Source organism: Clinocottus analis, unplaced genomic scaffold (assembly GCF_023055335.1).
Source record: "Clinocottus analis isolate CAN_PGR_092001 unplaced genomic scaffold, fCliAna1.0.p SCAF_15, whole genome shotgun sequence".
Classification (NCBI taxonomy): domain Eukaryota; kingdom Metazoa; phylum Chordata; class Actinopteri; order Perciformes; family Cottidae; genus Clinocottus; species Clinocottus analis.
Window position 1 is genome coordinate 4,774,918 of NW_027175876.1, and position 21,600 is coordinate 4,796,517.

Here is a 21,600-nt window from a genome sequence, read left to right on the forward strand (position 1 = left end):
CATATTTATTTTTATATCACTTGATTTACGTGCTAGTACTGGACATTATACAAAAACCTTTCACTCAAGAGAATCTGTCACTTTTTCTGACAATCCATTATCCAAACTGTTCTTGTCTTCATCTTATACTTTTTAATATAATGCATCAGTCCAACTTGCGATCTCTACTGTATACATAAAACACTTTTGAACAGTAGAATGGCTTTTAAACTATTTGGTTTAATCACATTAACATTTAACTCCAGTTACTTTCACAGGTTTAAAGGACTAAACTTAGATCACATTATTTGTTAATTGTTTTGTTTTTCTCTGCTGTAAAACACGATTGTGCTTGAAACATTTCATATTTACAAAGCAAATTCAATTTCAAAGCAGACAATTAAGTCAATAAATCCCCAATCACATAAATGACAACAGTATGCCGGATACGATGGTAGCAAATCCTCAGAAACGGTAAAGACAAGTTTCTGTAGTGACTGCCCAGACTTTTTTGAAAGTGTTAGGAGGAAAGAACAAAGTTTTTAAAAAAAGGGAGCCGATTGACGGCGAGGACAAACACTCCTTCAGCCGAGGGAGATGCGGCGAGCTCACCTGCAGACATGCATCACACGCAGCGTTTACAGGTTTGTGTATGTTATTCTCATTTCCAGAAGGGGGAGACAAAACCTCTGTATCCCAGCTTTAAAAACACATTTACAGGTATGATGAGGAGTGCACATGTGCAAATGTTATTTCTAACAGACAGATGTGAATCATAAGCTTGAAACTGAATAGGAGAGCTTGCAGACCACTAAGGGGCCACTGGCTTGGCTAAGTTGGCCCTGACTCTGGCTTGGTCCACGGCATCTAACATGTTCTTACTGTCCATAGCCAGAGTGTGTGCTGCAGCCAGCAGCTGCTTCTGGCACTCCTCCTTCAAAGAGGTGATGTAATTCTGCTGGGCCAGCCGCATTTTGCTGATCAGCTCCGCCATGTCGTTGTTCAGCAGCTTCTGGGTGCCCTCAATCTGTGGGGCCGGGAAACAAACAGATGGCAGAGTTGGCCTTTTTCATGGAGGACATGTTGACACGTCACAGTGGGAAAAGTGATTAAAATGATAAAATGACTGGTTGCTGAATCCCATTTGGCGGCTGCAGTTTCAGGCTCTTGGTATTGAGCATGCTGGGTCACTGTCACGCTGTCATGGCGTATTGGAACACTTGAATATAACAGAGCTGTTGATAATGTCATTAGTAACACTTGTGCTTTTCCAGACATGTTTTGTGATACCATTAAAAAGGGCACAGTCTTTGTGAAGCATATGCACGTTTCCAAACTGCATTATACTGTCAACTGTTCTTGGTATTTTGTCCTATTTGGTCCTTTGTGTACATTTTGCTGACACCATTGCGTTCACATCAGCTGATGTTGTTTCAAGTCAGCAAGGATTTTGTAAATTTTTTGAAAAAAATAATAATTTAATTGAAGGCTTTAATGTGAAAACTATGGATTTTGGGGCGTCCTCAGCCAGAGTAGTGAACACAAAATGGTCATTTCCTCCTCGCTGCTTTGTGTTTTAAGAGTTCCGGCACTTTTTGTTTCTTGGACAAACAGCAGGGACGGCTTGGGAAAAGAAAATCAATAAAGACAGGAAGCAAGGAGATGAGAAAAGACAGAAAACAGGCTGCAGAAAAGATGCCGTACCTCAGTCCTGACAGACTCGTGTAAAGTGGGCAGTATGTCATCCACACTGCGAACCAGATCTCGTAAAGCCATCCCAACAGACTGTGGGCAGAGATCAATGCAAGAAATTAACCAGCTGTAAGACTCAAAAAGTTTGTTTTCCAATACAAGACAGACGACAAACTCTAAAACTTAAGTGAAAAGCAGAAATCCGTCCCGGCGTACCTGGACGATGGTGATATATTTTTCCGGTGGCACCTCTGTGATGTCGTTCTTGAGTTGGACAACCACTTTGACCAGGTCCATGACGTATTGGTACACCTTGTCATCAGAGCGGTCCAGCTCAGCTGTGGGCGCAGGCTTGGTAGAAGGGAATAATGTGTTATAATAATTAAAATATTCATCGTCTTTACTTAAACAAAGGATCACTGAGCACTATATTAATATGTGGTGGCAACGGTTTTCTTTCAACTGAAGGGTAATTTGAGTTACAAAGACTCCATAAGTCATTATGAATTCTCTTTATCTAAAAATCAAAGCTAATACAATTAAGTCGTTTTTTTTTCAGTGGGCTAAAAAGAATTAAAAATCCCCCAAAAGAATCAATCAGTATAAATTACCTGCGCTGTGAGCCTCGGGGGTTTCTCTGGAGGTCCTGCTTGGCAGACAGACGAGAGAAATGAAAGACAGGAGGATTTAGAGGCAGATGAAAGCGCTCAGAATGACTCGAAATAAAATGAAAATTTCTTTTGAGCGCTTACCATTTTCTGCGTCGGCTTCATGGGACTAAAATGAAAAGAAAAGATTAATCTCACGAGGAACTAAAACATTTTCTATTTTCGATCAAAAATAACTACGCAACACAACTATTTAACATTTCTGTAGACAGAGATAATTTTACAAAATGTCATCGACTTGTAGTGTTTAAACTAGGATATGCAACGTACAAATAGTGCAAATTATTATAAATGTGTATTTGAGGATAAAAAATAAGATATAATAAGATATTTTCTCAAACATGAATGCCCACTAGTAAGCTGTTTTTGTCATTATTGCTCTATTCCACTCCGCTTGAACTACTCTGAGGACGACAGAATTTATAATCACACAGAGACACGCAAATTGCATGTTCAATAAAAGAGAATGAAAAAAATACCTGTCGTGTGGCATCATGCTGACTATTTGCTCACTAATGGGAATAAGAATATTTTGCCAAAGAAAAAAAAACTTGGCCCAGCAATGTGAGACAGATTGCCAAAAAGCATTTGAAAACAATGACTCTAAAATCAGAGTTTGCGTCGGCGTGCACCCACCGCTGGGCCGGCAGCGTCCTCTGGTCCCATGGGGTCCTGCAAAAGAACAGGCAGGTTCATTTGATACAATATGGACATGGACCCCCTCTTCGGAACTGTCATCAGGGGAACATTCAATCTCAAGCTAACGGGCCGCCGAGAGTGGACACGTGGGTTGCTATTGTTTAACAATGCCTCGTTCCACGTAGCCTCCAGGGCCACATTCAACTGAGTGGGGGGACACAGAGACACAGAGAGGGGGTTGACTGAAGTGAATGATGCTCTGTTTCCCACCAGGAGTCTCTCCTCCTTCTCCAGCCACTTTTTATCCTCCTTCATCTGCTCTTTCTGCCGGCGGAGAGTGTTCTGCATGTGCTGCTTCTCCTCCTGCCACAGGCGCGTGACGTCCTCTCTGGTTTTCGGTTCCACTCGGAAAAACTCGCCCTCCTATAAATCGGTGGATGAGCAACAGGAGAAAAAATGGGTGAACAACAGACAAAGCCTTTTTGGATGGGGGAGGAGGGGGGTCTCTTACTGCGTTAATTATTATTATCCAAGTACATCAACATTAGAAGACTTGACTTCAAATGTAAGAGAAATGACACACAGGCAAGAAGCGATGAGTCTTTCTTACCCCCATGCTGCGACGCCGAGGGGACCTGATGGCTGGGCAAGGAAGAGTGTTCGTGGAGTCGATGGGGGACTGGTAGTCACATGGGCTGGCCAGGTCGGGGGAGCTGGCACACAGAGCCTCGTTCAGCTGCACAGATAAACAAATCACTTCACATATTTGAGACCTGAAGGCCGTCATATTGGAGGAATCCGGTTCCAGATTATCCCGGCGGGGACGCCACTCTACCTGAATGTGCAGACCGATACTGAGCATGTTCCCGAACCGCCCTGGTTTCGATCTTGAAGGCTGCAGTAAATATTCAAAATATGCATCAAAAACAAGCACTACATCAAAGCGTTTCAGTTTGAATAATGTGCTGTTTCTTTGTGACATCACAGCGGCTGAATAGGACCGGGTTTTGTACCTTGGGAGGAGGCGGCTCTTTGACGCTGAACTTGCTGTCGAAGATTTTGGTGGAGCGCGCTCTGTCCCTCTCTCGCTCCACGTCCTGCTCCTCGACCATCTTGTGGACATCACTGACAGATTTTAGACAACAAGTTACTGTATATGATGACTTCAGAGAAATAAACACATCCTATGCCACTGCACACTGCTCTCAATCATTTGAAATCAATGCACAGCTGATGTTCAACATTGATTCTCTTACGATTGAACGTTGTCTATATTGAATTTGATATGAGATGGTGGGCGGATTGATACAATAAATGTTGTATCTTTGCAAAGGCAACCATCACACATAGCAACCTTTGTCTTGGTTGCTTATTATGCGTCGATGGAAATTGCCAATTGACAGTAGCAAAACATTTATACATGATAAATACAACTGAACTGTAGAGGCTCACTTCACATGCATCAATAGTAAATAGAAATCAATACAGAACGGCCACCACGGTAGATGCAACCGGAAACAAAGGGTCGAATAGAGCTCTCTATATATTGAGTGAAGAGGTACCTGATCTTCACCACCAGCTCGGTGAAGCTGGGTCTCTCTCGGGGATCGTAGGACCAGCAGCGGGTCATGAGTGAGTAGAGGGCAGGAGGGCAGTTGTCCGGCTTGGGCAGCCGGATTCCCTGCTCCAGTTGGTTGATGACGTCTCTGTTCTCGAGCCAGAAGAACGGCTGCTGTCCGCAACTCATTATCTCCCACATGCATACAGCTACGGAGCAAAACAAACACAGAGGAAGAGGAAGTTCTGAGACACATGCTTCCTGTGATGCATCTTTTCAACCAAAAAGATCAAAGGGGAGCAAAAGAGAGGAGCAGGTTGTCGACACGAGGGCCGACACAAGTGAGGACCGCGTGGCGGGGAACTAATTAAAACACACTTCAGCCTCAATGTATTTGTGAAGGTGAGTAAAAAAGGAGGACCACACAAACCTTTAAATTATCATTCCATATTATTACATACATATTATTATTATTATTATTATTATTTAAAAAAAACAGACAGAACTCTGTATTAAAAAAAATCCAAAGCTAAGATAATTGTGTGCAATTGAAGTGCATTACACTTCATTAAATGTATGTACTTATAACAGTATAATAAACTTTTTTGATCAGAAAATATCAGAGACATACCCGAGTCTGTGTGGCATTGAATCTATGTTTACTTCCTGGTTTAAAAAGAATATATTGAGATTGCCACCTTTTTCTATGCCTTAAAAATATTTTTTAAAAAGAAAATGTTAGAAGATATTTTGCTTTAAGGTAGGACATAATACAGTATTATTGCAATGGGAATATGAATAAAAAGGGGCATTCAGGCTCTTATGCCGTGTTTGCGTTTCTCTCTCTCTCTGTCTCTTAAGTAGATGAGGGTGTTTACTGTTTAAATTATTCATCAAAGGTGAGAATCTTAGGTGGATCTTAGATGTTAATTGTGAACAGTTTGATTTATATTGATATATCTATGAGTTTGAAATGTGCCAGATCAGTGTGGCTATGAAGTTGACCACAAGATGGTGCTGATTTGGTTCAGACCGGTCGAGATGCAGGCGGTAAAATATGATACAGCAACCTTATAACTTATTACTCATAACCTTAATACTCAAACGTGTAATTAATAGACTCTGTCCATGGTCTATACGAACGTTTATAAAGTAGTTGTTCAGCCCATCATCCCCGTTGGCCTTCACAAGTCTGTGCATCAGTCACAAGTCATCTTTACCAGCTGATAAAACAATGCAGTGCCGTTTGCCGTTTGCAGTGCCTCCTGTACTGAGTTTAGTTTCAGTATCACAAGCTCACCAAACATCCAGACATCGCTGGCGGTGGTGAAACGTCTGAAGTTGATGGATTCTGGAGCCATCCACTTGATTGGCAACCGAGTGACAGACGCTGCAAAGAAATAGGTGACATTGTGATTATGTGGCCCATATTTTGTATTACTTTTTAACAGGATCATGAAGAATTTTCCACATTATTTATTTGTTTCCACTACAATATTTGATGTTCCCACTTTACTAGTCTGTCTATTCTGTCTAGAATATATGCATATTATGCATTGCAACTTAGGCAATTAGGTATCCAAGAATAAAATGTGCAAGAGTCAAGTCAGCTTCCTAAAAGCATCTCTTACCTTTGTAGTATTCTTCGTCCTCAATGTATCTCGACAGACCGAAGTCTCCGAGCTTCACGCAGTCTGCGCTGGCGACTAAGATGTTCCGCACGGCAATGTCTCTGAAATTAAACATGAATAATACAGAAAGAGAAATTAAGGTTTTTAACAGATGATTACATATTTAGACAATACAAGTAGAGTTTCGGGAATGGCCCCTTTCTGGTCGACCTGGATTTAAAAACTGCTATGCTGCCACAATACAGCCTGAAAATAAGACAAAAGGATTTTTTACATTTTTCACCCAAAAAGTAATTTCCTTTGTCTGTGTTTTTTTCTTCACAGGAGATTGAATCCAGAGTGGCTGCTTTGCTGTCTGAAACCTGTTGATCACATTCTGCAGAAACATGCTTTTCTAGGTTTGCTACACTCTTAGCATGAGGCATTGGTTTTCTGCATAAAGTTTCAGGGGACCCGGGTTTACGTGCACATATTACAACATGCGTTCATCCGTTTGCAGAAGATTTGTTGGTTTAATTAATAGTATTATGTTCCATGTGATAAATATTGCACAAACAAAAGACAACGGCACTATCGCTCTTCCTGGATGAGCCTCTCACCTGTGTACCATGTTGACCCCTGAGAGGTAGACAAGAGCTTTGCAAATCTGCAGGCTGAACAGCACCAGAGTTATGTTTGTGATCGTACTCTGGTTCTCTGTTAGGTAGTTCCCAAGCTGCAAAGTCAACAAATGAGGAAGTCAGGAATTCACTTTCTGCCACGGCGTGATGCATTAATCTAGATGCAACACTGTGACTCATGGCAGAACTGCTTTCAGTTCAGTTATACAGTACAACTGCATTAACATTGAAATCATGAAATTAGGATTGGCACGAACCTCCCCATACTGATAAAGCTCCATGACTATCCACACAGGATCGTCCTCTATGATTCCAATCAGTTTGACGATGTGCTGATGATTGAGGTTCTTCATAATTACTGGCAAATGCACAAAGTTCACAAAGTAATTGTCATAGTTATTGAGAACACATTCAATTCCTTATAATCTATTTTGTTTGTCTAATTACCTGCTTCACTCATGAATTTCTCCATCACGTCAGGTGAACAGTCTTTGCAGGTCTTCACTGCCACATTAACCCTCTCGCCACTCTGTTGAATCAATCCCGAAAAAAAAGACAAAGGGAGGCTGTGAATATTTTAATGGGAACCAGGAGGAGCATTTACACCAACAGTTCACTCCGTTCACTTCCAATCATTAATGTCTGATGTTAGTTAATAGGTAGTTTTATAGTTGTTTTGTTTATCCTTTTTGCCGTTAGAATTGATATACTTCAACGAGGGAGATACACTTACATCTTTTTTGTAAACTCCATCGTAGACTTCCCCAAAAAAACCTGAACCAAGGATTCGGCCGAGATCAATGTCACTTCGGTCGATCCCGTACTTGACAACTACAGAAAGAGATTATAATTTACTGAAGTTCAAAAGTCAGTTCACAGACAGATTGTTCAGCAAACAGACATGAAAACAAACTTTGAACAGACCTGAAGTCGGCCTTTCGTCGAGAATCTCACAATAGATATCCGACCCTGAGAATCCAAAAGAGAGATGCATGTTTTATAAAGGAGGTGTAGGTATTGCATTATACATAGAGGTTACGTAATATTCTGAAACCTGTCAGCTCACCCATACTGTTTCTGACCGAGCTGGAGTCTCTTCTGCTCCAGAGAAAAGACAGAATGAGAGAAAGCCACGCTCATAAATTTTCAACTTACGGCTCCTCAGAGCGCTGACAGCAGGATTCAATAAAACAGCCTTTTCTCATCAATAGCTCTAAATTTTCTTTCCTCGTTACAACCAAAAAGAATTACAACAGCTTGAGCTCTGCAGCTACACTGAGGTTGAGAGAAGACACAAATCATTCACTCACTCTGTAGGAATCTCAGGGAGGGCACACCGCGTATTGGCATCTTGGATAAAAAAGAGATATGATATGTCCAATTACGTTCATATAATACAATCTAAGTTTTTCATACAGCTTCTAAGGCATACAACAATGTTCCATAGTAAAAAAAAACACATATTTATATATCTATATATATATATACATATATAAGTGGCTAAGTGGCTGATTCGTACACACCTTTATTTGGTCGGTAGATAACGGTTTCATCCGTGTCATTTTCCAAGCGGCAGTAGCCATCGATAAGGTCCATCATGTTCTCTGCCATAGGGACCGTGGCCACATTGATCGATAGTCGCTGTCAGAAACAAAAGGACGATGTAAGTGTGGGTCAAGTTTCCTGTGCAGAAGCGTCCTATGCTAAATGTAGTCACATATTCTAGCTATTCTGTATCTTAACACTGAACAAAGTAATAATATATAAGAGGTAAGTGGTGTTGCGGTACTTACTTGTCTGGCCCCCTCTACGCTGAGGTCTAAGAGAGCCTTCCCATCGCTCTGAGATAAGCATTGTATTTTCTTGATCTGTTTGAAGTCGGCTAGAAAAACAGGCTGAGGCCCAAAAGAAAGGAATGCAATAAGTTGAATTATGAAGGCACTGATTCCATTTTACAAGCTGTGTTAAATATATTATAATGGCATAGCATCCTCTGATGGCAAGAGACAAGTTTCTGTGCAAAATATGTCTAGAGTTGAAAAATCCCACAGGAATAAATTAATACGACTACTACTAATTAATTTATACAACTTTCAGAGCAGCCAGTGAGCAACCGGCATAGACTTTAGGAACTCACTGTTAATTACTGAACTTTAGAGGTGCTGGGAAGTGGATTTTGTTTCCTTTGGACAGAGCAAGGCTTTCTGTTTCCCCTGGTTTCCTAATTAGCGCATGAATTCTTAAGTTATGGCCCAAACAACTCTTGCAAAGTTCTGCAACCTTTGATCTAATCAGTTCATCCCTGAGTGCAGGAGGGCGGTTGTTATTCTATCAATCCGCTCTTGAGATAATGTAATTATGAGGATGGACTGGACAACCCCAAAACATAATGCCTCAGGCCTGAAAATCCTGGTGCTAAGCTCGATATTTTTGACATATAACGCAACACATCGCAATATATGATGAAAAGTCAAAGCCCTCTCAGGTAATACCTGAACCTGCACGGTGCTTACCGCTGAATTCTTCTGTGTGCGCTGGCGAATCCCCCTCCCACCGACGACCAGCTCCACTGCTAGACTCCAACCTTGCTGTTGGCAATTGGGCGTGGTTAAATGTTTGTAATATTAATGTGAACAAGAGCAGATTAAGGTCTGGAGCTCCGGATGGTTAAGGCTAACGTCTACCATAGGATGTAGGGGGCTGCTCACCACTAGTTCACATGGGAAAACCTCTTCATCGTAGTTGATGAAGTCTTTGAGGGTCTCGAAAAACTTGACCATGCACTCCTCCTCCTTGAGTGTCGCGTACTGTTGAAACGTTTGCTGGATCAACTTCCGTAGCGCCCTTGACTGGATCACAAGCAAAATATGAAATTAAAATATTCTTGTCTACACTTTGATGAAGATCTGATCGAGCACACAGGAGGGAATACGGAAAATACATTTGTGCTTTTGTTGTGAAGATACTTTACCTTCATGCTGTTAATCAGCTCTTGAGGAAAGAAGAGGTCCAGGCCCACCTCTTTTCTTCATTTCAAAAGGGAAATTTAGAAAAGCAGTAAGAATAAAAAGGGATATTACTACCAGACTAAAACATAATGTACTTATGTCCTTTTTAAATGAATAAAAATGGTAGTCAAGCTGCTGTAAGGTGTGTGCAACATTATCCAGAGTGTCTTTAAAAGCGTTTCATGAATTCAAGGCTCACTATTAATCAGAGTAATAAGTTAAGTTATATCCCCCAAATTACACTTAGAAGATGAATGGAAATAAAAACTTACTCTAGCAGCTCAAAGTTAGACTTCTTCTCAAGACCTTTTGCATTCATGTCTTTGTAGAACCTCCTGAAACAAGAAAACATCTCAGCAAATAATAGATCCTACACAATCAAATGTTTTTCATCCTAAACTACTACTTTATGACCTACATTGCCTATTATTACACAAAATCACTTACATGGAACTCATGCTGTATAACACCTGGACAACTTGTCAATAAAACTCGAACCAACTCCATCAAATTTGTGTTATCACCGCACTTAATAACTGCAGTCACCTGATCTCCAAACAACCGAGCTGCAGCGCCATCCCATCGCTGACCTTAGAGGCATGAAACTGCATGTAATCACTACGCACCTGTCGGGACATCAAAAAGGGAAATCAGATATACCAAGAATGACGACAGCATTACCAGATCATTAGACTTTGGAAAATTAAAGATTCACAAAGGTGTTATTTTATTTCCCCACGCCCTTTCACAGGCCGTTTTTATATTGACAAAACTAGTCAACGGCAGTACTTTCACTTTGACAGCTTTTGTGTGAAAACATCACCTCTTATCGACACAAAGTAAAGAAAAGTTACACTATAGCTCGTTACCTGTTGGTAAAAAAACACTAACGTAGATCGGTCATCATTGAATTTTTCCAAGAAATTGACGGGGACATATCTGATACGAAGGTCATACCTGCAGTCGAAAAGGAAACACCGTGCGATGGTATGAAATACTACACTTAAAAATCAAAACACCGTAGAAGAGAAAACGTTGGGGACCGAGCAACTGAACGTCCTCGTACCTCCACTCAGCTTCCGCGTGGTGGCTCTCGTAACGCTGCTCCACCTCCCCGACTGTCAGATCTGGATGCAGCCAGTGAAGTTCTTCTGACTTCAGGTGCTTCAGCAGGAGACTGTAGCATCCTGCGTGTTTGATGTTCGGCCCCAATCGACCACAGATCAGAATCGAACGAATAATAGCCTGAGGGAGACGGAATGAGGATTTTATTTAAATATCATGACTTTCAAGTCATCCCTTTTTTATATTGCACTTTGTAGTTCTTCATGCAAGGTCGAGCAATTAGATGTCCAAGTGAAAAACTATGAGCTGTTTTCCTTTTACCTGTAGGATAAGATTGTTTGCACACTGATAAATTAAATATGTACTTCCTAGCATGCTAAAGGGCCAAAGGAAACAGGTATCTGGCATGACTACAAAACACCTCCTTCAATCTTCTATTTGTAATCAAAAGTGTCTCAGATAAACACGATTTCCATCGACATCACTTACTTTACGTTACTTCCTTTCCCCGTGTGTTTTTGGCTTACCCTAATTTGCCAGGAGCTGTCACATTTAACCAGCTTGAAGTTCTTGCCCACGTTGTTGTTGGTGCAGAAGCACACTTTGAGGATCTTGACGGGCCCTCCGTCCCCAGTGAATTGAGACTCACTGGACTCTTCTTGAGTGCTTTGTCTTGGACTGGGCACTTTCCAGGACAGGGTCTCACCGGACATCACCTCATACATTCTCACGAGTGGGTCGGCACCATCATGTCATCATACTTCAGACAGACAAAGGGGGGGAAAAAATTAATTAAGATTTAAAGTGAGTAGTGGATTAGCAGGCTTCAACTGTTTGCAATCTTCTATCTTCAATCGAAGGATTAAAAACAGAAAAGCACAACCCTGTGGTCCAGGTAAAGCAAACCCTTCAGCCAAAGTGTCACATATTGGGAGTTTTGAATTCTTATTAGTGTCTTATATTCTTATATAGGTCAACTCATGAAGTGAAGTTTGTTCTTGAGTAAAACTATTAAGGACTGCATTGTGAGACTTGTGGTTTATGCAGCAGCTGCCTCGATAACATGCACGTGCCTTTTATGAATAAAGGACTTGTGCTTATATGTCACACCTATTAGCATTGTGTGTGTTTGTGCTGACCACGCTGACGAAGCGCTCCTTGCTGTATACATGTATCTATATGTCTTGTGATCACGCCAAGTACAATAAGTACTCCTTTGTTTGTAAATGCCAAAGCAGAATATTCCAATAACAGACCCCGCCCCTGTAAACTGTCTTTAATCAATCTTCAGCGCTCCCTTACACAGACTCGTTGTGGTTCTGTGCAACTGAGCGTCTTCTTGCAAGAATAAATACTTTAAAGATGACTTTTAGTTTTTATATATTCATCATTTCAGCTTGGTAGGGTACATTGTTTCTATGAAATCCACTGTTCTGTGACTTGCTTCATCATAGTACTCCAGTCTTGCTACAGTTCACATTCATTCTGTGATCGCGTGCCATGTGGTGTCCATGACTCGCATGGTTTGATTCAGAAATCCGCTGATTACATTCCTTCCTGACCGTGATTGCAACTGTGGGCTTGAGTGATTCATGAAGTATAATTCATCATCTTCGAGCACAAAGAAAACTCAAGAAATTCCATCTTCTCCCTGAATTCAAATTTGACTTAAATGTCCTTAAATAGATAGTATTAAAAGACTACCTGTCTCCAGACTGACGGGGACAGGCGCAGTGTCGTAAAGCGAAACAACACCTAAATCTGTCCGAAACCAAACAGCTGATGACTAAACAACTTGTGTAGTAACTTCTTAGCTGTGGGCGGTTATGCAACCTGTGTTGATTTGTCCTACATGGAAGAATCTGAGGTGGAAAAACATCTAAATGTTGGAGGTAAGTAGCTCATCTGTCCTTCTGGAAGGAAATAGTTGACATTTTGAGAAGTATTCGCTTTCTTACCGTCAATATGAAGAATTTAACAACATTGTCATATCTGTCTGTTCAGTATTAAGAGAGAGTATATAGACAGAAAACAGTGGAAACAGCCTGCTCTGCCTGAGGGCAACAACAGAGTGCGACAGGGATTATGTATTTTTGGAGGCCAACCTAGACCTTAGCATCGCACTGGTTCCCACTACAAAAACCCAATGGGATTTTGTATTATTGCAGAGAGAAGCACTATGGGAAACATTATGGCGCTTATGTGTTTTGTTCAGCGTAATATTCACAAACAAACACCACTTTTAGGATTTTAAAGCATAAATTAGACCAGCAGTAAAAAGTTTTTAGACTCATTCCTGCTAGACTCATTCCTGCAGCACTACTTCTCTACCTACCAGAACCTCTGAAGCTCACAATTTAATAAGCTGTATCTTGTTTGTTTAATACGTACTCAGTGGTGTATTCGGTTACCTTTGCCGTGTCCCCTTAATTCCAGTCTTGGTGCTAAGCTATGCTAACAGAATTAAGAATGGTATCAATCTTACTATCTGAGATAAGTAAAGTATTTCCCAAACTACTATTCGATACTAGTCTGTTACTTTAAAACGTGAATACCTCAAAAGATACCCTCCAGCGAGAGATCCTCCTCTGGCCTCTTAGCTTTAAACAAACATGATGACGGACGGCTACTATATACATCGCAAAAACCTGAGCACACAGACACAAATGCATACTTGGTCAACCGGTAGACTTTTTCGCCGGGTGAAAAAGCTGAAAGCCTGCTCACACTTTGATTGAACTTCAGGTGACATCGAGCAAAGAGAAAGGGCAGCAGATGACTGATGCATCAAATAAAGAAATCAGGAAAGTAAATCCAGAGCTGCTCTTGCCTTGAGCACTCAAAAATACATCTCGCCACTCCTCATAGTAATGTTCTGGCCTGTCAATCAAACACCTGATGGCGTGTTGACGCTACAAACGGAGTGAGAGCAGACAACCCCCTCAGTTACCCACCTCACAATAGTGTCCGTCAGAAAAATGTCACAACGTGTTGTCTCATAAATGCTGCTCCATGCTGTCAGTCTGCTGCGAGGGAGCGGAGCTGCGTTAGTTCCTCGCTGTTGGACAAGGTTGTGTTTGGTTAGCCTGAGGCCATGAATTCCCCAGCAGGGTTGTGTGGGTGTGTTTGTGCGTGTAAGTGTGTGTGTGTGTTTAGTGAGAAAGGGAAAGAGAGAGAAGATGAGTGTGCAGCGTGGCCGGCACGTTGCACCATCACCTGGGTGTGGGAGGCCTGACAAGAGGGGATTGAGGAGGGGGAAGTTTAAGATTACTTCTTGAAGGGGTAAGAAAACATCCATGGATGGAAGTACGTGGCGCTGTGGATGTGCAAATACATTCCTTTGGCTCACGTGGAAGAAACAGTGAGTCAGACGAGTGACAGATATACATTGCAGATTGCTATAAATGCTCAGACTGAATTGAAAAATATGCTGTACGAAAACATTTCTTAGCTGTGTAAAAAAAAGAGAAGACAAAGAAAGAAATCTTGAAAAGAATGAAGCAAAAGTCTCGTCTGAGTGATGAATGGTGAAGCTTTGGACCCGTCATATGACTCACCGTGACCCTGTGACCTACACTTAACTTCAGGTAACGAGGCTGTGCGACTTCATTTTTGTCTAGTTTTAATTATTTACACTTAAACTCTAAAACCAAGAACAATGAGGCATAGAGAAAGACTGCTCGGTGAAATGTTGGATTGGAAGATAAATTTCCATTCATCCTCATGAATACATTTTTTCATGGTCATGGTCTGGCATTGGAAGTTATCACCAACTGATCTTTAATCAGATATGAATGGATGTAACTCATAATTATAATAATTCAAAAACGTGTGACTGTTTTATCACAAGTTCTACATGTTAGACTTCAGCTTTAACTTGGGCTATTTCTTTTGGTAAAGTTGTCAGCATGGTCTTGGGCTCTTCTTTTTTAATGCCGTCATTTGATTTTATCTTGTGAAACGGCACATCACTGAGCGCACTCAAGTCCTGGCAACCATGTTGCAAGACATACTGTCATTTATTTTGGACAATTGTCAACAACAAAAGCCCAAAACTAAAATCACTGTTGGACGAGAAGTCCTTTCTTCTACAAGTTTTTAGCAGCTCTCTAGTTTTACGTAGTGAACAAAAGCGTCACTTTCCAGGCACACGATGTTGTTGTCTCTCACAAACACACACACACATGCACACACGCACACACACACACTGTCATGCTGGCACTTGAGTCGTTATGGTAACAACTGCTCCCGAGGGAGATCTCTGTCACAAACTGAAACCCAGGTGGAGTGAAGAAACTCTTTCAACACATCAGCCACAACAGACGCTGCAGCGGGAATATTCAGCACCCAAACATTAGCCGATCTGTCGTGTGAATGTCTGGAGCTGCAGCGACGACTCCATTAATAGTGGATCAAGAGATAAAATATTCTGCAGCTATTTTTAAAGTCAGATCATTATTGAAGTCCTTTTTTTGGCAAAAAATGCCAAACATTTCACAGCTCGGTAGTGACGTCTTTCTGTTTAATGACAACATAAACTGAATGTGTCTCCAGGTGTTGGACCTTTGCTCATTCAAAACGAGACATTTCATAGATGTCACTTTGGATTTTGTGAGATATTGCGTTCTTTTTGGTAGCGCCAGTATTTACAGGTGTGTTTTGGGGATCTCACCTCCCAGATATCCAATCTGTTTTCACATCTGTAGTCATCTCTTTTCCTTTTTTGTTTGGCCAAAGTAAAGTTTGTTGAAGAGTGAGTCTTGCATTAGCTGATGCCAAACACATCACTAACTGTACGCCGAGTATTACTTTAAATTAGTCCACCAGAGGACAATGAGAAGCTGACTTTTTCAATTGTTAAATGTTTCACTCAGTATGCATCTTGTTTACAATCTTAAACAAGATCAAAAGGGATCTGAACCCAAAAGCTTGCTTGTGTACGTGTACTGTAGGTACTATTACTGGAGTTCTTTCTTATATCTGGATATTTAGTGTAAATTGGGCGGTAGTTCTGACACAAGTTCAACCTTTGACTGTCTCTCTGCTGTGTCTCTATAAGTGTGCTGCAATGGGAGAAACACAGGCTCTTCCAGAATCTGTCATGACTTGCACATCTGACTGAATTAATATCCATTCCATCAAGAAGTGTCGTCAGATGGTGTTTGTGGGCATTATAAGAAAACTGTCAGCAACAAATTCTCTGATATCACGTTACACCCCCTGCTACCAATCCAACTGTTGTTGTTTTTGTTTCTTATCATCAGACTGTATCTTCTTTTCCAAAAAGTAACTTGAGAAAAGGTGTGAGAGAGAGTAAGAGAAAGAAAGAAAGAAAGAATGTTGTTCAGATATTCAGATAAAACCTGACGCTTGTATAACCGCTCTATATACTGATGTGTATATAGAGAGAGAGAGAGAGAGAGAGAGAGAGAGAGAGAGAGAGAGAGAGAGAGAGAGAGACAAATCACTGAATTAAATAGTGTGAACTTACGAAGACAGTGGCAGAGTGAGTGCAGTAGTTTCCTGCTAGGTGCTTGTCAACACAAGGTACTCTACAGACAGGCCTGCTCTCTCCACAGTGCTGAGCTGAGGGTCTGCTCACCGCACCGTCATGACCCCAGGCACTGGAATGTGGCTGGCTCCTTCACCTGCACAGACTTGCTGTGATAACGAGCATGAAGGTCTCTCGCTCTCTCTCTCTTTTTCTGGGAGAAAATGGCAGCTAGCTCTTCACACTATGCCAGTATAATCAATATAATTACAAAAGTGCAATTATACGGGCTTCAAAGCCAAGTTTGACATGTTGCACGGTCCCACCAATGGTGACGTTTTTGTTGTGGCGTGTTTATAGACAATTCCACAAGCAAACCTGAACGTTAAGGACCGTGTAATGGGTTGAATGCAGGTCTCTATGTTTATTTCGTTAACCTCTATGAATGTGGGCGAAGCACAAGTGTTAGTAGTAAAACTTCTCCGCAGCAGAAGTTGTAATAAACTCACGCTTCTATTAAAGTTGTGTCTTACCTGGTTCTGGTTTTAATTCCTCGAGGAATAAAAGCTTGACACAAAGTGATATTCCTCGCGGACAGTCCGGGCCTGACAGCTCGGTTCTCACACTGAGCAGGTGGCCACTCCCTCACCTATGCAGTCTGCCTTGAGGTGGGCCCACTTCCTTATTTCATGGACCTCATAAACCGGGAATATGGCGGCGGACTGCCTAAAAGTTTTCTAAGTAAAAAAAAAAAAAAAAAGAGGAAATGTTTTGTCTCGACATGTCTTGAAAGTTGCTAAGGCTAGTTGCAAAACTCTCAAAATACGTCGTTGTGACCAACGTTTTTAGTTAGAAATAACGACTTTAATAACCACAAAAGTTACTTTAGCTACTTACTATATGTAACACGAATTGAAAGTATACGACACTTTGTGGGCATTTCATTTAAATTGTGCTCTTTTTTTCTTTCATTTATAGCTTACCTTTGATAACGTTGTGCCTATTTTCAGGTGTCTTTACTTTACGGTTATTGGCGTTATGCTGATGTAATTACACCACCTGAACGGCAGATGACGCTACTAGCTAAACCAAAAAAGGACTTGTAAACCGATTGTATAAGCCTTTCTTGCTTTTATACTTTATATAGAATAAAATGTTACAGCAATAATACAAGGTAAGACATTAGGTATACAATGCAGACATTAAAGCAAATACATATTAAATAAAGTAAAAGTGGAAAGCAAAAACAAACAATCCATGATGGGCTTATATGACGTTTTTTATGGCCATTGGCAATTCTGACTAAGATACTGATAGAGACTAAAAGTGGAGTTAAAGTGAAGTTTTGTTTTTGTTCTGGGAATATTATCGTATGAATATAAATCATGGCAGTTTGTACTTTGAAATTTGGCAGGCGAGGCTCCCTTTTGTTTACATTTCTAGCCTCATTGCAACAGAAACACCCGCTGTGATGTAACCTACAACTGAAAGCTTTGAGTGTATGAAGACACCATAAGTTTTCAAATCTCTAACTTAAATAAAAGTGTCTATTTGATAGTGTAAAAATATTACAAGTTGAAGTCCTGTATTTGTATCTACCACAAAGTAATTGTAGTCATTATCACATACCATATTGTCAGATTGCTTGTGTATGCAATATGTAAACAGCAATTAAATGTTGTATATCATTGAGGTGGAGCTAATTTCACCATGTTTCATACAAGGAGACTGTACCATGTAACTTATTTGATTCTTAATATAAATAAAGAATCAAAACTCCTATTTGCAAAGTAAAGGTATAAAAGGATTATTGTCCAACTGAGCACAGATTGAAGTCACTCCTTCTGTGAGTGCTGTTGTCCAAGCTTCTCCTTGTTTTGTTGACTTTGCTGGAACGGTTGCGTTTAGTGCCTGCACGTGATTGTGGCTCACTGGCTAGTTCACGGCCGCTGCTGTGTACAGCTTTCATACATTTTTTCCGTTAATATCGCCCTAACTTTTGTCTTTACGGAAGCCTAGCACCCACTCTCTCTCTCTCTTTTACACTCGGGTCGACACCCTTCGCTCTTTCAGCACCTTTTCCATTGTTAGAGCTGTTAGCGCTGTCAGCTTGCGAGCCGCTGCATGATGAGAGGCCATAGGAACACTTGCATTACACAATCTCGTGTAATACTTTTTCTGATCATATGATTCAGTTTGTGAGTAAAAGTATCTCTGCAGAGTAACCAGTAACTACAACTGTCAAAATTCTGAAAGTAGCATACGATGGGAACACTGAAGAAAAGTACCAGTACTTAATAGTAAGAATAAATGTACTTTGTTACGTTACCAATGGTATGAACTGTTTTACCAGAAAGTGTAAATAAAATCCAATATATTAGTAATTAAACATGCAGCCTGTGTGTTCTCAACAGCATATTAGAGTGGCTTCTTTAAGTCACTCAGTCATTCCTTTCCCTCCTTGAAACGTCCAGCACTGTTTTCTGTGCCAGAGGAGTTTGGAATAGCTGTGTGGAGCAGTGACAGCTGTGAGGGAGTTCAAGTCTGGGTCAGAACGAGACCAAACAACACCCACCACCCAGCAGACCGGAGCAGTGTCAAGGGCAAGAATCCACAACAGGTGCCCGTCAAGCCCGGATTTGTATGCATTCATACAGTAGCAGGCACAGGCTGTGCACTGGTCAGCTTTAGCACATACAATGGCTTCCCTGTTCGCTGGGCTCTATGTGATCATTAACACAGACGTTCTGAGACCCCTCTTGCCCCGAAACTCCTAAATCCTCCGCATCACACCCCGTTCCTCCTCTACTTGTGGGTGCCACCTCCCAACATTGAGCTGTGACAGTATTTGGAAACATAAACTCAAGGCATGCAGAATGTCGCTTCTCTGGGGAGTCTGAGGTGTTGAGGGAGAAGTATCAGATATGTTATGGCAGCTAAGGAGCTAATAATATGATTCACTATGTTATTCTAGTCATCCTGTCATCGTCGTAGGTGTATAAGGTGATGATAGAATGAATAGAATTCAAGCAATATCAGACTGTACAGTTATGTTTTTTCTTTTGTTGATTTAATAGCGCAGTCCCGAGAGAAACTTTAATTTTGTTTTGGCTGGAATGACAAGTAAACAAAAGCTTGAACTTGAACTGAATATGCATGTGGGTGTAATCGTCCAGAAGTATAGTCAAGGAAGTATCAGTATCCAGAACTGCTGATGTAAGAGTAAAACTCATTAAAACAAAGATGTTAAGTAAAAGTGCATAAATTATCAATAATTTAAGTAGAAGTACTGGTTGCAGTTCTGTCTTGGTCCACAAGAGGATTTCTAACACAAGTAATCTGATGTTGCATGAAGTATGGTTTGTCATGTTTAAAAACCTTAATGAATGACTTTACTCCACCTTGGAGACATTTTGAGGTTGAACCATTCTGACTTATTTTTAGCGGCTGCCCTTTCATGAGGGATAATGTGTTATAACAGCTCTGATGACTCCCGCTCCTGTCCAAGCATCCCACCCTGCTTACCAAAGTCCCCACCCTGAAAGCTTGCTGTGCCAACGGTTGGCGTGGTATGCTTTGATCTTATAGGTCCACTCTCCCCACCTCCTCCTAACTCATTATAGAAATCTTTGCCCCACCTTCTGTCTGTTTAATGATGTCTAGAATATTTATCTTTCCCCTGATGGTCATTAAGTCCACATTCTTCTAGCGCTGACCTCTGAGGTCACAGCTTTGTTGACATCACTTCTCTGAGTAATGGTGAGCGATGACTTGTCCCCGTTTCTCTATTTGCTCACCTTTTGACTCGTGGAGCGGGCACCTGCAAGACAAAGAGGTGGGATGGCAGAACTCTGGAGGAGAAACGGGGGAGGTATTTGGTTTAGGTAGCAGGTGTGTAGGTCTTTGGTGTTTATAGGAGTATGTCCTGTAAAGAGGTGGTCATTGAGTCCCTTCCACACTCAGCGGGAGTCCACAGTGTTCATCGAGGTGTGAAGTGGCCCGGGCCAGGAGTGGATTATAAACCTGGCCTGCATTACAATAGAGGTGAGAAGCAGCAGGGGCCCCACATTACAGTTCAGCAAACAAGGCCGAAAAGCACAAGAAAACCCCATGCGTATCCTTAAAGAGGTAGTTTGAATGGAGAACTGTTGTTTGAAATGATATACAATCAAGCCTCCTGGAGGATAGAATAAAGGGCACAGCGCTGGTTAAATGGTTGTAAAAGCATAAAAAAAACAGCAGGTCATTAAAGACAGGTTAGACTGGTAAGCACAGGTTAGACCAGGTTGATAACGTCACAAAGCTTTATTTAAATGTTTTCACAAATTGTCAAATGTTGTGGAAATGTTGTGTTGAATGGTAATCCTTTGACCTCATGTAGCTGTTTCTACTGCTGAAGAGGTGAAATACTTACTTTTAACTTTAAAAGGACAGAAGAAAAGAGAAAAATATTGATCTGGAGTCTGATTTTCAGTCAAACAAAGACTTATGTTAGATATTAAGATCAACTTCCTTGAGCTCTATTTTAGAACAAACACAGATGTGAGAGAGTGACTTTACATATGTCGCCTCTAAAAAACCTACAACCTACAAAACACAAAAATGCATGAAAACTCATAAAATGCCACATATGCCAAAGTATAATGAAACAAAAATAAAACACATGGAAGTTGTAGTAACATCCTGTTTTACGATACTTCATCTGCAAAAGGTTCGACAAAAAAGTCTAAAAAGTAGATTATGTCATTAAACTCTTGTATTGTAGAGGTTTATTTATCGGTTTATTATGTTTTTGCTTATTTTTGTATGTCGTTTCAACTCAAATGTTCCATCCTTTTGTGTCAATAAAACAGAAAATGTATGTGACGGCGACAGACACAATTCCAAAAGCTTCTCAAATATACCATTGAGTCCTACAATTTGATCCTAATGTAGAAACTAAGCAGTGCTTTCTGTCAGATATGACACGTGGCACTGCTCCACAGACATGACGTGAGCAGGGCGTTGATTTTTGTCGACCCAAAGGTATTTTTTGTGGGATGGCTCTCCCTCAAACGAGGTTTGAATTCCAGGTCACACACCTGTTATAAATGCCTGAATATGAAGTTATTTTTGGTGTGGTAACTTAAAGCTTTCTGCTTACATAAAGTCACCGCCCTTTTTCAAAGCTTTATTTCACTTTCCAGTGACACCTCAAGGTCAGCGGGTTCTCTCAGTGTGGAGAGTGATGCACGTTCACGGGCTGTCCC

The 21,600-nt window shown here is 41.0% G+C and overlaps 1 protein-coding gene across 2 annotated transcripts; it reads right to left on the bottom strand.

Annotated features, from left to right (window-relative positions):
* Window positions 1-5: 5 nt before the first annotated feature.
* ptk2bb (protein tyrosine kinase 2 beta, b) lies at window positions 6-16,933 on the bottom strand. Of its 2 annotated transcripts, XM_068577774.1 has the most exons (31): window positions 16,885-16,933; window positions 11,388-11,620; window positions 10,862-11,040; window positions 10,665-10,752; window positions 10,342-10,421; window positions 10,068-10,130; window positions 9,759-9,813; window positions 9,496-9,636; window positions 9,301-9,375; window positions 8,581-8,682; window positions 8,311-8,428; window positions 8,098-8,137; window positions 7,854-7,885; window positions 7,712-7,756; window positions 7,521-7,618; window positions 7,235-7,316; window positions 7,045-7,145; window positions 6,767-6,882; window positions 6,168-6,268; window positions 5,837-5,926; window positions 4,541-4,745; window positions 3,992-4,103; window positions 3,814-3,873; window positions 3,589-3,714; window positions 3,249-3,401; window positions 2,976-3,011; window positions 2,424-2,448; window positions 2,283-2,317; window positions 1,888-2,022; window positions 1,684-1,764; window positions 6-1,006 (listed from the first exon to the last, which is right to left on the bottom strand). In XM_068577774.1, exons 2-31 carry the CDS (start codon window positions 11,583-11,585, stop codon window positions 791-793), a joined length of 2,988 nt encoding a protein of 995 aa, XP_068433875.1. In that variant the 5' UTR covers window positions 11,586-11,620; window positions 16,885-16,933; the 3' UTR covers window positions 6-790. The 2 variants fall into 2 exon arrangements, with proteins under 2 accessions (XP_068433875.1, XP_068433874.1); XM_068577773.1 differs by having other exon boundaries at window positions 2,976-3,401.
* Window positions 16,934-21,600: the final 4,667 nt, after the last annotated feature.

Excerpts from the sequence above, each read along its gene's own strand:
- ptk2bb (XM_068577773.1), bottom strand. The coding sequence starts at position 11,585 with ATGTATGAGGTGATGTCCGGTGAGACCCTGTCCTGGAAAGTGCCCAGT. Across the intron at positions 10,422-10,664 it reads TAGTGTTTTTTTACCAACAG|GTGCGTAGTGATTACATGCA; the intron begins GTAACGAGCTAT and ends ATGTCCCGACAG. Across the intron at positions 7,619-7,711 it reads CGACGAAAGGCCGACTTCAG|TTGTCAAGTACGGGATCGAC; the intron begins GTCTGTTCAAAG and ends CTCTTTCTGTAG.